General features: G+C 41.7%; 1 protein-coding gene across 5 annotated transcripts in view; it reads left to right on the forward strand.

The window, feature by feature from the left end:
- The window catches only part of Mak (male germ cell associated kinase), a 39,653-nt gene extending 38,349 nt beyond the window's left edge, over positions 1-1,304 (forward strand). For all 5 annotated transcript variants that reach the window (XM_048347379.1, XM_048347381.1, XM_048347380.1 and 2 more), the window contains one exon: positions 1,150-1,304. In XM_048347379.1, coding sequence (XP_048203336.1) covers positions 1,150-1,304 — 155 coding nt within the window. The remainder of the gene's footprint in view (positions 1-1,149) is intronic.
- Positions 1,305-17,154: the final 15,850 nt, after the last annotated feature.

The raw sequence follows: 17,154 nt of genomic DNA on the forward strand, positions 1-17,154 counted from the left end.
GAGTTGCTCATTGACTATGAACCAAGAATATGTCTTGGTTATCTTATTCTATGTTATCTATCTAAATGAGCATAGGAAGAATTCTATTCAGGGAACCATATGTTGTGCAGTAAAATAGACCTTAAGTCAGATATAAAACCAGTCATGAGAAAATAGAAAAGCCACATCTTGAAAGTTTGAATTTTGGAGTCTTTATTGGGATGCTAGCGGTCTGCAGGGTGGCCAATTACAAAAAGCCTGCAGCCCTGAACAGAGCTTGCACCAAACTTTAAAGACAAGTCACTTGTTGAGTGGAGACCAAGCCTCAGCAAAGCATTCTCTATAAACACAGCACTGGGAGTAGAGCTCTCCTGGGGCCAAACAACAAAATATCTACATATTCCCCAAAGCAGGGACCCCCTAACTCTACCCATTAAGCCAGCCATCTGCAATTCAAAGGATGGCTTGTCTCACCTCTAGGCCTTGGAGCTGGGTGGATAGCCAGCCCCCCCATCTCCGGGCTAGACTCCATGATGTCTGTGAAACCAACAGCTCCCAACACCTGGCCAGGCACTGGGATGGCTGTGACTCAGTTGTCTCATTACATGGCAACATAATACTCCTCTAGAATTTATGCTTTTAAATTAAAAGAAAAAAAAAGCTTTAGCCAGGCAGTGGGCTAAGTGGAGGAGGGAATGCTCATTATCAACACTCAGAAGCTGAGGCAGAAGGATCATGTGCTCAGGGCCAACCTGGGATACATAGCAAGGGGCTGACCACGAATCAAAAATAAAAATAGAGCACTGGTGACTCAGGCCTATAATCCTAGTTACTCAGGAGGCTGAGATGTGAAAATCATGGTTCAATACTAGCCCGGCAGGAAAGTCTAAGACTCTTAGTTCCAGTTAATCACCAAAAAACCAGAAATGGAGCTGTGACTAGTGGCAGAATGCTAGCCTCGAGCAAAAAAGCTCAGGGATAGCTGCCAGGCCCTGAGTTAAAGTTCCAGGACCACATCAAAATAAACAAGCACAACAACAGTAACAAAAAAACCCGAGACACTATTGTATTAAGATAAATCCAAACTTTCACCATAAAGTAAGGATGAATTGCTTTGAGTTCGACAGTGGGATGAACAAGATTCTAATTTCTGGTTCCGATTTCTTTCAGAATATACCTGGAACACAAAACCTGGTCGAAGCCAGTTTTCAGGAGCCACTTACAATCCTCCAGCAAAAAACCTAAACCTGGTGAGCCGCACGCAGCCTGTGCCCTCGGTGCACGGGAGGACAGACTGGGTGGCCAAGTACGGAGGCCACCGCTAGCCCCTGTGCCGCGAAGCCCCGCATTGCCCCAGAGTACGCACAAGTCCCCGGACCCTGGGAATCCTCTACAGATGTCTATTTCTACTGAGTTCTGGAAGAAAGGTGCACTCGTGGGCACTTCCAAGAGCAAACATCCAAACACAATGCATCCTCTCAGCATCCACACCACAGTGCTCAGATATGGGTAGGACTTTACAAAGTATTGAATAAAATATTTGCCAAAGTACCAAGTATTTGATATACAAATTAATAGATCTTAAGGGGTTTTTTTAATGCCTCTAGAAAACAAGTATGTATAGTGTTTTGTCTTCATTGGTTGTGCATTGGCCTGAACCATTCATTGTCTTGTCGCTGTGCAGATTAGCAGAGATGGTTTGGGTTTGCACATTCATAGCAGTGAGGCAGCTCTGTGGGCTGGCAGTTATGGGTCTTACCCAGCACTTACCTCTCTCTTAGAAAGATCATAGTTAACAATTGTTTTTCTGCTGTGAAACTGTGAGATCTACGGCAATTCCATTCTTGAGCAGAATGTCTCAGGAATAAATTTACATGTAGAGAGAATACCCAAATTATGCCACCTGGTTTAGCCGAGAAGATGTTGTTTGAACTTGACACTGTGAATGCATAGTGACTGTCAAAGCCAATAGCTTGATGACTTACTTACCTTCCACGTGAACTATGTCCACCTGTCTACCCCCTGTGAAGAAAGTTCTAGATGTTATGATTGTTCATCTCACTTTCCAAAGACTTCACTTCGTGTTCCCAGCAGACACTGTGCCAGTCAGGGCCTGAGCTGCCTCCTGCTGCTGCGGCTCACAACCTTGCTCTGACCTTCTTTCGCTCCACAGGGGCATATAGCTCATTATTTTTTCTTAGTTTGATTCCTAAATTGATATTTAAAGTAGACATCTTCAACTCAGGACTACTGTATTTAAACCTGCCATTCTACGGACTGGATGTTAGTACTGTATATTTTTTTAAGGGATAATTAATGTTAACCACTGCAGAAATCTTGATGTTATGGCTTAACAAATGCTAATGTAACTGGTACGACCATGTGGGCATTACCCAATGTCACCTTATATAACTAGAATAATAGGATATTTTTTGTATAGAAGGTTCTGCTGTTCAGATTCCTCGTGTTGGAAACTGCTCAAATGTAAAGAGTGGTCTAGCAGTGATGTAATGTGTACTTGTACAGTTCCAAAGCTAATAAAAGAAAAAACTCTCAAAACTGAGTATTTAAATAACATGGCTAACTCGTGTGCTTTCTTTATATTTTGATTTTGGTGTTTTGATTAGGAACTGGGGAAGGCCAGTTCTAGGTTTACAAAAATCTCTGTCCAAAGGTGCTGAGGTCCTATATGACTCAACCTCCCTTGGCAGTGATCACCATTCCAACATCACACATTACTGGACGACATTGGTGGTGACTGACATGGTGTCAATGCAGTATAACCCACATTAGGGTCCACTCTGTCTTGTACATTCTTACAGGTTTTAGATAGCTTATAATAACTTGTACCACATGCCAGTACCATGGAGACGTTCCACTGCCTCCCAATTCTTCCCTTCTGACATCCCCAGACCCTCCACCAACCACTCATCTTTTTACCTTATTATTTACTTACTTATGTCTGTCAGTCATGGGGCTTCAGCTTAGGGCCTGGGCACTGTCCCTGAGGTTTTTGGCTCAAGGCTAGCCCTCTGGCACTTGAGCCACAGCTCCACTTCCAGTTTTTCAGGTGGTTAATTGGAGGTAAGAGTCTCACACTTTCCTGCTCAGGCTGGCTTCAAACCATGATCCTCAGATCTCAGCCTTCTGAGTAGCTAGAATTGTAGGCATGAGCCACCAACACTGGCTGTCTATATTTTACTAACTTGTTTCTAGAATGTCATGTCGTTGGAGTCATAAGATGTATAATGTGTCTTCTTTCTCTTGGCAGTGTGCAGAGTTCCTTCCTATTGGTCTCAGCTTCATAGCTCATTTCTGTGTGTAACTGAATGATACTTTGTTGTACAGATGTGCAGGGTTTATCACTAAGCTACTGAAGAACAGTATCATTGATTCCAAATTTGGGCATTTTGTTGTTTTGTTTATTATTTATTATTTTTTGTATTGTTTATTATTTTTGTGCTAGTTGGGGCTTGAACTCAGGGCCTCATGCTCTCACTTGGCTTTTTAGCTTAAGACTGGCACTGTACCACCCAAGCCACATCTTTACTCATGGCTTTTTGCTGTTTAATTGGCGATAAGATTCTCTCAGGTTCACCTGCCAGGGCTGGACTTACAGACAAAAATCCAGAGATTTCAGCCTTCTATGTAGCTGGGATTATAGGAGTGAAGCACTGGCCCTTTGCTGTTGGCTTTCTGAGATGAGGTCTTGCTATGTTTCCCAGGCTGACCTTATAATTTCTTAAGTGCTATGATTATAGGTATATACTGTTTATCATACATGGCTTCAAACTTGGGCAGTTTTTAATAAATTAGCTATAAATAATTACTTACATATTATTGTGTGGACATCACTTTGGGCTCATTTTAGGAAATAACCAAGATGCATGATGGCTAGATTATACAGTGAGAGTATGCTTCATTTTTGTAAGACACTGGGCAACCAGCCTCCAAAGTAGCTATGATATTTGCATTCCCATCAGCAATGAAGGAGAGTACTCATGCTCACCAGCATCAGGTGGTGTCAGTTCTTGGTTTTGGCCATGCTAGTAGGTACATAATGGTATTGCATTGTTACCTAACTTTGCATTGTTTCATATATTTACTTGTAATTTGCATATCGCCCTTGGTGAAGTATCTATTCAGATGCTTTGTCTCTTTAATTGTTCATTTTCTGATTGCTTTTTAACACTTATGTATATTTTGATTAATAGTCCTTTATCAGAAACATCTTTTACAAACCTTTATTTTTCTAAGTCTGTAGTGTGTTTTGGACTTACTTGTCACCTGAAGTTTTCTGCTCTCATGGAGTTCACCTTCATTTTTTCCTTTCATGGTACTTTTGATATATTTAAAAAGTCATCAGCAAACCCAAGGTCATTTATGGTATTCTGTCATCTTCTAAGATTTATATTTTTAAAAGTCTTGGGGCTGGGGATATGGCCTAGTGGCAAGAGTGCTTGCCTTGTATACATGAAGCCCTGGGCTCAATTCCCCAGCACCACATATACGGAAAACAGCTAGAAGTGGCGCTGTGGCTCAAGTGGCAGAGTGCTAGCCTTGAGCAAAAAGAACAGGGACAGTGAGTCCAAGCCCTAGGATTGGCAAAAAAAAAAAAAAAAGAGTCTTAGCTATCCCCACTTTATGTGATGGATACATTCTATCTATCCTCATATTTTTTCCCATGTAGATGTGTACTTGTCCCAACACCATTTGTTGGAATGACTTTTCTCTTCTGGATTGCCTTTGTTCCTAGGCCAGTTAGGAAACTGTCTGTGACCTCCTTTGCTTATCTGTTCTCTCACCAACACCACCAGTGAGCAAGATGGTTACTATAGTGACCATCCTAACTACTGTCACTTTCTAGAAGTTCTGAAGCTGGGTAGTGTCAGTCCTCCAATGTTGTTGTCTCCTTCAATATTGTGGCTGTTATGGGTCTTTGACTTCTCCATATAAATTCAAGAATCAGTTTGTCAATATCCATAAAATAACTGCTCTGAGATTTGGATTTGAATTTATTGTTATTACTTTGGATCTAGATCCAGCCGGGACAACTGACCTCTAGACATTATGTACATCCCTATCTGTGTACATGGAATTGCTCTCTATTTTAAGTCTTCTTGGACTTTTTTGTTTTTGGTCAGTTGTAGGGTACCAGAGCCAGCCGGCAATGAAAGGGAATCTTGATTGAGGGGGCGAGGATAAAAGATAAAGAAAAATACAAGACAAGAGAAAAAGACAAGAGACAAAAGATGGGGTTTGGGAGGTCTGCAGCTCAAGTTTGTAGCTCAAGACTGCAGCACCGTTTATTCTTAACTTCCAGCTTATATGCAGTTTGGGAACCAGGGAATGGCATAGGGTTACTAAAGTTTAAGAAAATAAGAAAGCTTTTAAGTTGGTAAATAACAAGAGGCAGTAAAACAAGACAAGGCTCAATGGTTAACATAAACCAGGCTCCTATGGACACAGTAAAACATCTTAGTAAGTGCTGGCTATCAATTAAGCCAAATCTTAACACATTCCTTGAGATAACAACACAGCCAGAGGTCAGGATGAGATTAGCTGCTGGCTCAGCTCCCAACAACTCCCCCGTCTTTGTTTAAAGAAGCAAACCTGCCTGTCTTAGGTCAGGTGGGTTGCCTTGCCTGCCTTACCCGTCATGGGGAACTTCTTCAGAGCAAAGCTGAAGGCCCTGTCTTAGGTCAGGCCCGACACCCCCTTTTACCCGTCTCTGGCTGCAGTTCCTCTCAGGAGAAATTCATTTACTTGGAGCTTGATTTTATGTAACTGGCTGGCTAAAATCATAAAAGAATGTTGCAGTATATGTACAATGCAAGGAAGGCATAGGAAAACCATCAGCAAAAGTATCCCAGGGCCAAGCAATGTCATTAATAACCCCTTAACATTAGTCAAAGAAGGGATATAGTGTTCAAATTGTTCAAACAGTTCTTTTGCAGTATTTGCCACTTAAAAGTCCAAAGGTGGAGCTTGTTCTAGTCCAGCTATTTGCCTGTGGAGTTGAAAAAGATCTAAAGACAAATTATTATGGTGCCAAATACCATTAAGATGTGCTACAACTTGTTTCCATGGATAGCTTGACCCATTATATTTATGGAGGCTTACACAAATAAAGTCAAACCCAGCATGGCAGCGCACCCGTTGCAAGGTTTGTAAAGCACGAATTTGTTCTCCCAGAGACAACACAGATTCATACAATGCTTCTAATTTTTGTTCTACCTTATCATCAATCCTGCCTTGAAAATGTAGGGCTTGCATAGTATTATGAGCAAGCTGATTAACGTAGAGAACTATCCGCACACTTTGTGTTAAAGCCACAGTAGCTGCTGCAGCAGAGGCAGCCAATGAAATAAAGGCTACAATGCTTGCTATCAATAATCTTATAAATCGTCGAGGGCACATGAGATCTTTTGGATGTTTTAACACTTGAATACCTGTTTCTTCAGCTATGTTCATGGGAAGCATAACAAATGGAGGCTGCTTAATAACAATTACAGAATCAGTAAGACCACTCTACAAGCAATTTGTAAAAGAACAGTTAGTACAAGTAACATTGAAATACATGGCTCCTATAGAAATATTAAAAGTTCCATACATAATTGCATAAGGAGGTGTTATACAACTCATAATATTTTTTTTTAAAAGGAAGAGGGCCAGAAGATATTATTTAGGGCAGCCATTAACATCCAGACATGACATTGAGGGTGCCCATTCATCCACCACAGACCTGGATTGTACTTGCTGGTGAGATTGGCTCCCGACCAGTCCAATTGAGAATTAGTTTCTGAAATATTGGTTATAAAAGGATGTTCATGTCTACACTTTTTGGGGTGCAGTTCTCCCATGGATTCTAAAATTTGAGAAGAACTGATGCAGCGAGGTATCATGAAGGACGATGTAGAATTAGCATGTACAGGGAACCCAGTAGGCAATAAAGTCATTCATATATTATACACTTGACTATTGTCAGGAATCCAAATTCGATGATTTATGGATTCCATTATAGTGCAGCCTGGAATATAGCTGTTGGAGTCAGTTGTAAAACATAAAGGGGTTCCAATGCCAGAAGCTGCAAAGTCTCCCATTTTAATGTGCTGAACAAAAGGATTTGGAGCCATACCATAAGCTGATCTGTTGACATGGATGAACACCTCAGCTCCTTCTCATGTTGCAGGGTGCACTATCAGTGGATCTGGCATGTAAGCCTAGTGAGTCAGTGCTTGTGCTATTCTGATGAGCTTACACAATCCTAATGCAAAGCTCAGGTAGCCAGCGGGTGTCATTTTCATCCTGTGAAAAAACACAGACATGTCCTCGACCCCATGTCAATATTGGATCAGGTTCATGCCAAGCACCTGTTAAAGGATCTTTCTACTTAACTTGGGCAAAAGGTCTTTGCTCTCTCTTTTCCAAGAACTGCTGTGCTTCAGAAAGGCCATTACAGTCCAAATTTTAAAAATTTAGTACAAATAAAGTGTGAGAAAGAATATTAACATGAGAGAAGGGGTATAATTCCCCCCCTTTTAATTTAGAAATTTGATGTTTTAACAAACTGTTGGCCTGCTCAACAATTCCTTGACCTTGAGGCTTATAGGGAATTCCTGTAGTATGAACAATCTGGTAAGATTTACAAAAAGTTTGAAAAGCTCATCCGACATATCCAGGACCATTATCAGTTTTAATATATTTAGGAAGTCCCATAGTGGCAAAGCAGCGTAGGGCATGGGAAATACAATGTTTGCTAGCCTCCCCGGCAAGAGGAGTAGCCATAATAAAATTAGAGTAGGTATCTATGGTAACATGGACAAAGAGAAGCCATCCAAAAGAGGGAATGTGGGTAACATCCATCTGCCAAACATGGTTGGCTACTAAACCTTGAGGGTTAATGCCATTGGAGGGCACAGATAGGAAACTAGTACAGTTGGGACAAGTTTTTACAATTTGACGAGCTGCCTCACATGTGATATGAAAATGCTGACGTTAGGCACGACTGTTTTGATGGTGGGCAGCATGTGATTGCTTTGCTAAGTCAATCTGAGTGAGAAAAACCTGAGTAGCCTCATCCGTAAAAGCATTGCCCTTACTTAACGGTCCAGGAAGCTTAGTATGAGCACGTATAAATCCAAAAAAGCATGGACAGGTGCGAGAGCGAAGAAGTTGTATCTGGAGAAAAAGAGTTTGGATAGTGCAATTAACTGTTCCAAGAAAGGGGACAGTTTCAATAACCTGAAGGGCTTGAATAACATAATGACTATCAGAATATAAACTAAAAGCTTTAGTAGGTAAAAGTGTAAGGGCCTGTAAAACTGCTTGAAGTTCAACTTCCTGGGCTGAAAAAGATCAGTGTCCCAAGATTTAGTATCACCATCAACAGTAAGAGCAGCCATTCCGTTAGAAGATCCATCTGTAAACACCAAGGCAGCCATAGAGAGAGGTGATAGAGATACAACCCGAGGAAATATAAAAGTGTAAGAAGAGGCAAAGTGAAGTAATTTGTTGGAGGGATAATGATGTGAAATTGTGCCCATAAAATTGGCCCAAGCAATGGCCCAGGAATCACAATGAATACAAAGCCATTCTTGCTGTTGTAATTTATAGGGGATATAAATTACATGTGGATCTCATCCAAGATACAAGATTCCACACAGCACATATGGACTAAAGTGGCCACCAATTCATAATAGGGAGTTAACACTTTTGAGGGAGTTACAGGCAAGGAGAGCTATAATAAAAGAGGTCCCTTCTGCCAGAGGACCGCCGTTGGAGAATGAGGTGTAGTTAAAATATATGCTTCCCAAGGGGCCGAGTAATCAATATAGTTTACATGTTGGGAAGAGATAGCAGAATTTACTATGCTTAAAGCTTCAGCTGCTTCAGCTGTCAATTGTCTGGGAGATGTAGGGTCAGTGTCCCCCTTTAATAAATCAAATAAGGGTTTTAATTTAGCTGTGGATAATTTAAGATAAAGGCGAAGTCAATTAATGTCTTCCAGAAATTTTTGAAAATCATGTAAAGTACGCAAATGAAAAGTTTTAATTTGTAATTTTTGACTAGTAAAATAATAAGGACCTAAATTATGACCAACAAATACTTGCCAGAGTTTTGTTGTAACACTTAGAGAACAGCAGACTGAATGAGATCCATGTGCCATTAAATCAAATCATATTATTTAACCTTACTTTACCAGCAGGAGGAAGAGAACACAAATGAATAACAATTGAGAGAGCAAAGGGTCAGGACAATGTAAAAGTCTCAGCTTCAGTGGAACCGAAGTGGCTTATGTCTTACATCCCGAATCAGTAGGCCAGCAGGAGAGATGGATTGGATCTGGGAAAGGCTGTAGTGGCATCTCTTGGAGTCCCCTGGAGAGATTGTCACACCTCTTGCTGGGTCGCCTGCAAATTTCTACACAGACTGGTTAAAGACATTTGAAACCTCCCAGTATTCCTTGGTTGCTTACTCTGAGTACTCTGGCTTTTGTAGGCTGGTGCCCTACTGGTTTAAGCAGGGTGACAACTTTAAAGGATTTTAGAAGGCTTGGGCCTTTAACCATCTTCTTAGTCACAAAATCCACAAAGACCAAAGGCCAACAAAGTCTGCTCTCTGCAGCAGCCACGACAGTTTCTGAAACATGGAGAGGGAAGACACCAATGCTACCCCAATGCAACCCTGTGGCCACCAAACATAACTCGGATGTTTTAACCTTGGAGTAAGTCTCGGTTGCAACTCTGTCATGATAGGCCTGCTATAAACCCAAGTCTAATCTTGGTTCAGGCAGAACCAGGGCAGTAGCACTCTGCACCTGTCAAAATCCTCACAGGACTCCTAGATTTCCTGAGCAGTTTCCCATGCAAGAGAGAGAGAATAAGGAATCATTAGTAGTGAAACCAGGCAGTTTGGGAGCAGACTGTGGAGGCAGCTTCCTGTAGCCACAGACTGCCACGGTCCACGCAGCTAGCACACATGTCGACCTGCATCCTATAAAGCAAAATATTAATCCTGGGTCAGAAAAATCTAGGTTAGCAGCCACATTTGCACACTCATTCCAAAATGATTCTGATCCCTTGATCTTAAGTTTATGAGGGCACAGGAAAAAAATGGAGAAGAAAAATCTTAATCTATACCAAAGAATTGTCAGGATTAGAGGTACACTTGACTTTTAGCATAGATAGACATAAAGAATAACACACTGGTTTTACATCATTGTACTTATATCACGTGCTGTATATTAGAACCTTTTGGAGTTTTTCTTAGACACATTTGCTTGCACCCAAACATGGGTTTAAAACCTGTGGGTTTTTTTTTTTGTTTTGTTTTGGTTTTTTAGTTTTACCAACAGACAGACATACAGACAGTTGTGCACAAGCTTTGGGGCGTGCTTAGAATTGTTCTTTAATTGGCTATGTAAGTTTTCTGGAATTCCAGTGGCAAAATGATATTATTTTACCCATATTTTAGAACCACATGGTTAGAAAACAAAAAACTTTTTCAGCAAACGAAAATTTTCACAGATTATCTGAGAAACCACATTTTGAGAAACCAGTTTAGCTCCATTGGGGAGCTGAAGTGGGATGCTATGACCAGAGAAGGTCCAGGAGATGGGAGACAGGACATGAACAGAACACAGACATGTGGCAAGGCATAATGGCGGAGGAGCTAGTCAGAGCCTTAGCAGGCTCACAGCAAGACACCTTTACCGTCCAGCATTTGAATTGCAAGGTACCTTTGAATTGCAAGGCCACAGTTACAGAGAGTTACCAGGAGCTGGAATCTCCACATCCCTGCCCAACCTCCAGGAATTTGGCATGCCCATCACCTGGGATGGGTGGGCTTCCACCTCCAACCAATTCTATTGTCGACCATGTGCTCAATGCTAGAGAAAACTTAGGATTTAGCCAACCAAGCAGAATTTAACTCACTCTCCAAACTTAACAAACCTCAATAACAAGAATAGAAAACCTTTCTTTGTGTCTTTCAAAGCAGATGTTAAACAAACATTGGTACCTTTGGAATCTAGCAGGCAGGCAGGCAGGCAGAGTTTAGAAAGAGGCAGAAAAAGAGAGAGACAGAGAGAACTTCGTCTGCCCGAGCACTCATAGAAGTTATGTAAGTCCTATAAAATATTCCAAATTTGTAAGATTGGGCTCAAACTTGAGCACCTTTTAGATTGTGCCTCTCCCATTGTAGAGCACTCGGTCAGGAGAAGTTACCTCAATGGTGTTAGCATTTCCCTAGCCTCAGGTCTCTCCCCTCTGTGAGCAGCCTGCACCTAGGAGAGCTGTAAGTCTGCCAGGACTGACGGTGGGGGCTCACCAGTATCTACCTTTAAAGGAGTTTGTTGTTCTGGATGAAGCTGTGACAACAGGGCTATAACTGATTCCACCATATTCTCAACATGGGACAATCTATCTTTAGTAGGTTCATTGTATATTTTTTCCTCAGTGTCTGCGCCATCTGGGTCTCCTTATTAACTAGCCCAGTGGGTTCAGATGTTATTAATTCAGCTCTTCGCGGGCAGCTACATAAGCTCCCGGAGCTGGGTGACGCTCATCAGGCCCCTGTCTAGTTTCTCTGATCGACTGATTGAATTTAATCTGTTCATGTCTAGGATCCAAACAGTCTCAGACCAGATTCCAAAGAGTAATAGCGTCCACTGGGGTTTTTCTCAGGGCCATTTGCATCATAATGTTCCTGAATCCTTTTTCCAATTTTTTGCCAAACTTCTAAGTTAATGGTCCCTTCCTCCGGGAACCAGGGGCATGCTTCCTCAATGCCAACTTTCACTCCCTGGACATGAAGCATCCCTTTGGGGGCATGCACGTATAGTGTGCGGCTGTCACCTTGTCCCATAATATTTTACTCCTGATGATATTTTTCTGTACTCTCTCCCTACTCTCTCCTGCTCTCCTTCCCAAGTGATCGGATGTCCTCTTACCTCAGCGGGGTCTATTGCCTTAGTCCCAGGAGTTCAGGTCCCTGTTCGGGCGCCACTTGCCGGAGCCAGCCGGCAACAAAAGGGAATCCTGATTGAGGGGGCGAGGACAAAAGAAAAGGAAAAATACAAGACGAGAAAAAGACAAGAGACAAAAGATGGGGTTCGGGAGGTCTGCAGCTCAAGTTTGTAGCTCAAGACTGCAGCGCTGTTTATTCTTAACTTCCAGCTTATATGTAGTTTGGGAACCAGGGAATGGCATAGGGTTACTAAAGTTTAAGAAAATAAGAAAGCTTTTAAGTCAGTAAATAACTTCCCGTTTTCTCATGGTTAATTGGAGATGAGTCTCACAGCCTTTCCTGCCCAGTCTAGCCTTGAACCACAATCCTCAGATCTCAGCCTCCTGAGTTGCTAGAATTACAGGTGTGAGCCACCAATGCCCAGCTTGACTTCTTTCATTAGTTTTACTCATCTAGATTGTGTATATATTTCATTAGGTTTATACCTAACTGTATTATATTATATGTGTGTGTATGTCTTGTTTTTTGTTTTTGCTGGTACTAATGTAAATGATAAGACAGCAATTGATTTTTGTATAATAATCACTCTAATATTCGCTATAATGGCCTATTCTAGAAGCTTCTTTGGGATCCTCTACAGATAACACATCTAAAAGAAAATTGATTTCTCTCTTCCTAATTAGTACACGTATTTACTTTTCTTGTTTTGCTGCGCTTGCTAGGACTACAGTGTGGGATAAGTGATGTTAGTAGACATCCTTCACTGCTTGCAGGAAAGCTTCGAATTTTCTTCCCATTAAATATGATGCTAGCTTTAGGGTTTTGGTTGATGTACTGACAAGCCGAGAAAGCTCTCCACGCCTAGTTTGTTGTGAATAAGCATTCGATTTTGTCAAATCCTTTTTCTGCATCTACTGGTTGATGTGATTGTGGACTTTTCCTTCTTAAGCTTTTTGATGTATTGGATTAATTTTCAAATTGTTGGATTTAACTAGCTAATATCTTTTTCTTTTTTTTTCTGGCCAGTCCTGGGGCTTGGACTCAGGGCCTGAGCACTGTCCCTGGCTTCTTCTTGCTCAAGGCGAGCACTCTGCCACTTGAGCCACAGCGCCACTTCTGGCCATTTTTTGTATATGTGGTGCTGGGGAATCGAACCCAGGGCCTCATGTATACGAGGCAAGCACTCTTGCCACTAGGCCATATCCCCAGCCCCCTAGCTAATATCTGTTTAGAGCTTTTTTGTCTATGTCCATATATAGTGGATGAAAAATCACATATGTATATGACACATATATAAAGCAAAGTGTAGTCATGATCTGAGTTGGGAGGATTTTCTCAGAAAGCAGCACTAGAAGTCTAAAGCACATGAACACTTGAATCACACAGTGAACTGTTTGTCCTATGCAGTACGTAAAACCTAAATCAGTAGCAAATATGGTCACATTCTTCTCTAGTAGATGTAACATTCATAAAAATTTGACCCTACATTAATAGCACAAGAAAATGTCAAACTTTCAAATATGTAGGCCATATTCTCTTTTCACCCTATAAATGAATATACAGTTACAGTATTAATAAGTTTTAAATTATTGCTGTAAACATTTAATGGTTTAAAAGGAAAAGCAGGCTGGGTGTTAGCCCATGCCTGTAATCCCAGCACTCAAGGGGCAAAGGCAGGAGAATGCTTTGTTTGGGGCTAGCTGTGCTACACAGGCTCTGTCTTTAAAAAATAAAAAATAAAAAAGCTGGGCAAAATGAGGGAAGGGGTGACACTGTCCCAAAAGAAATATACTCATTGCCTGACCTGTGCAACTCTAACCCCTCTGTACATCACCTTTATAATAACAATTATAAAAGAAAGGAAAAATAAAAAATGGAAAGAATTAATTAATAATGCACAAGATCATTAATTTGGGGACTACAGAACAAGGCCTTATCTTAAAAAGATCAAGGCCAGGGCTAGGAATATGGCCTAGTGGCAAGAGTGCTTGCCTTGTATACATGAAGCCCTGGGTTCGATTCCTCAGCACCACATATATAGAAAAGGCCAGAAGTGGTGCTGTGGCTCAAGTGGTAGAGTGCTAGCCTTGAGCAAAAAAGAAGCCAAGAAAAGTGCTCAGGCCCTGAGTCCAAGGCCCAGGACTGGGGGGGAAAAAAAAAAGATTAAGGCCAAACACAGTGACTCACAGTTGTAATCCCACTTACTTGGAAGATGGAGACTTGGTAGGATTGCACTTTGAGGCCATCTAGGCAAAAAATGAGACCTCTTCCATCTCAATAAGCTGAGTCTGGTGATTTGTGCCTGTGGATGCCACCTCTAAGATGACCATAAATAGGAAGATCCTGGTCTGAAGCCAGCCCAGGCAAAATCATGATACACTACCTGAAGAAATAAAAAAAGAGTTGGAGGGTGTGGCTCAAGTGGTGAGAGTGCCTGCCTAGAGGGCCCCCAGCATAGACTTGGAGAAAACAATGAGCCAATATCCTCAATGAACACAGATGCAAAAATCTTCACCTAAATGGCATCACACAGAACTTAACAAGGTACTTAACAGATCATTTGCCCTAATCAGATTTCCTGAAATGCAAAGACAATGGTTAAACACATGTAAATCAATAAACTTGACCTATTGTAAACAGAAAGGACGACTGATTATCTCATTAGATGCAGAAAAAGCATTTGATAAAATTCAATATTATTTCATGATAAAAGGAAAAAAAAGCTTTCACTGCAGTAGGTACAGAAGGAATGTACCTCTACCCAATGAAGGACATGTGAAAGCAGAGCTCACACCTGGAAGGAGACAAGGGCCATTCTCAGGACTTGTTCTCAGCAGGGTACAGGATGTCCCTGCCAGAGCAAGCAGGCAATAGAAAGAATTAAAAGGCACCCACGCAGCAAAAGAGGAAGAGAAACTGTTACGGTTGACATCATGATCTTATTTAGATAAATCCTTACAGACTCTCCAATTATTAGAATAAGCATAGTAAGTCAAGTTATAGGACATAGAGTCAACCTGCAAAATGAGAAACAATCAAGAACCTGAAAACGAAGTCAAGAGAATGAGAAATGCCAGTTGTCAGAGCTAAAAAAGAAAGAATAAAGCTAGGTGCTAGAGGCTCATACTAATCAGGAGCAGAGCACAAGTTTCTGGCATTCACTTTCTCTTGGCCAATTGGAGCAACAAGTAGAAAGGAAAGGGCAGCTGTCTAAAGACACACTATACATCGTGGAGATGTACGGCTCAAGACCATCCCCACTCACCCATGGGTGCTGGGACCGCCACTGAACCCTGTTGCAACTATGACTGGTTACTTTTTCCCCCCGATGCCCATTAAAGTCAGTCATAAAGAATTTACTTAGTACTGCCTGCCTCACACACATATACAGTCTAGGTGGGGCTAATGGGTGGTAGAAACTTTGCCAAGTGTGTAAGGTCCTAGGTTCCATTCCAGCACTGTAAAATACTTACGTTGGGTGGTGTCATGCAGATGCGAGGCATTTACCCAGTGTATTGAAGGCTCTGGGTTTGACCTCCGGAACCGTAAGTAATATTAATATTCACGAAAGTACCTACCTGTAATCTCAGCTACTGTGAGGCTAAGGCAGTAAGATGAATTTAGCTCAAGAATTCAAGGCCTGGGTTGGGGATATAGCCTAGTGGCAAGAGTGTCTGCCTCGGATACACGAGGCCCTTGGTTCGATTCCCCAGCACCACATATACAGAAAACGGCCAGAAGCAGCGCTGTGGCTCAAGTGGCAGAGTGCTAGCCTTGAGCGGGAAGAAGCCAGGGACAGTGCTCAGGCCCTGAGTCCAAGGCCCAGGACTGCCAAAAAAAAGAATTCAAGGCCAGCCAGGCAACATAGCAAGACTTTGTCTTAAAATAGATCATCTGATTCTCTAGGGCATGAAACAACTGTACAGACTACTAACATATGTGTAGATAAAGTCTATCTCCATCACTTAAGCTGTGAATGTGTTACAGTATACTACAGTAATTACAAATTATGCCAACAACTACAAAGAACTCCAGATCCTATCAAAGTACTTGCAATTATGAGCCATCAAGCACCGATCTTCCTCTGTAGTAGTCAGGATCTTCAGCAGTGATGAGAAGACCTGTTGTCTCAGTAGATAAGCCTAATGAGCCAGTATTGTGTCATGCCTATCCAATGACCCTGGCCACATTGATAAACACAGTCTGGAATGAAGCACTCCATTCACTGCAGAGTTCTGGGAATTCTTAGGGTTTATGAACAGCCCTGTCCAGCTATATCTTGTCTGAGGAGGAGTCAAGGTATTCAGAGCCATGTCACATAAAAAAGGATGAAAGCTGGGTGTGGAGGATCTGGGCTCCAGGCAAGCTTGGGCAAAAGTCAGCATGATTACCTAAAACGTACAACTAAGAAACAAAATGAGACTGGGGGCTTTGCTCAATGGTAGAAAACTTGCATAACAAGCTCAAGTGCTGGAGAGGGTGAGAGTCGGAAAAACTAGGGCTGCTTTCAAGAAGCTTAAGCAAATATGAGAACGTGCCTGAATTGCACTGTCAATTCAATATAATACAGAAGCAAATTTGTTTCCTTTTGAAACTAAAGTAAGGGCTCACAAACTGAGTTAATTCCCAGTGCTGAAATAGAGAACGCGTCTGCATCCTGTTATATAGGTCTTACGCAGAGCCCGACCAGAGGCCTCAGCCTCACATTTACACATGACCCAGGTCGCCTTTTCCTCTGTAAGACCTATCTCAGAAACCCTCCGGGCCACTTTTTAAAATAAATTTCCAGGCAATACAAAGTCAAACAATAACTTGCTTATACATTATAATTTCTAAATGGAATACTAAAGACACTTTGACATTCCTGTATCATTCTGCTAACCACATCTTGTGCTAAACTCTGATACCAGTGGCAAAGAAGACACCACAGAAAACGTCATGGCAAACTTTATTTTCATTGCTATTTTACCAAAGCAGGTCTGTGTTCTAGATGAGCCTCAAGGGAACACGTGTGGTAAATCTCACATGAGATTTTTTTTTTCACTGTTGTCCTGAGCAGCCTGTGCTTCTTTCGTGCCCCCAATAGGCAGCCGTCACATTTTACCACATTTCTATCTGCTGATAGAGGAATGGGACATCATAACAGGTGACACATACAAGAAGACATCCTCACGTTCTAGGGTTCAGATGTCTGGCTGCGGAGGC

Source organism: Perognathus longimembris, chromosome 6, assembly GCF_023159225.1.
Source record: "Perognathus longimembris pacificus isolate PPM17 chromosome 6, ASM2315922v1, whole genome shotgun sequence".
Lineage (NCBI taxonomy): Eukaryota > Metazoa > Chordata > Mammalia > Rodentia > Heteromyidae > Perognathus > Perognathus longimembris.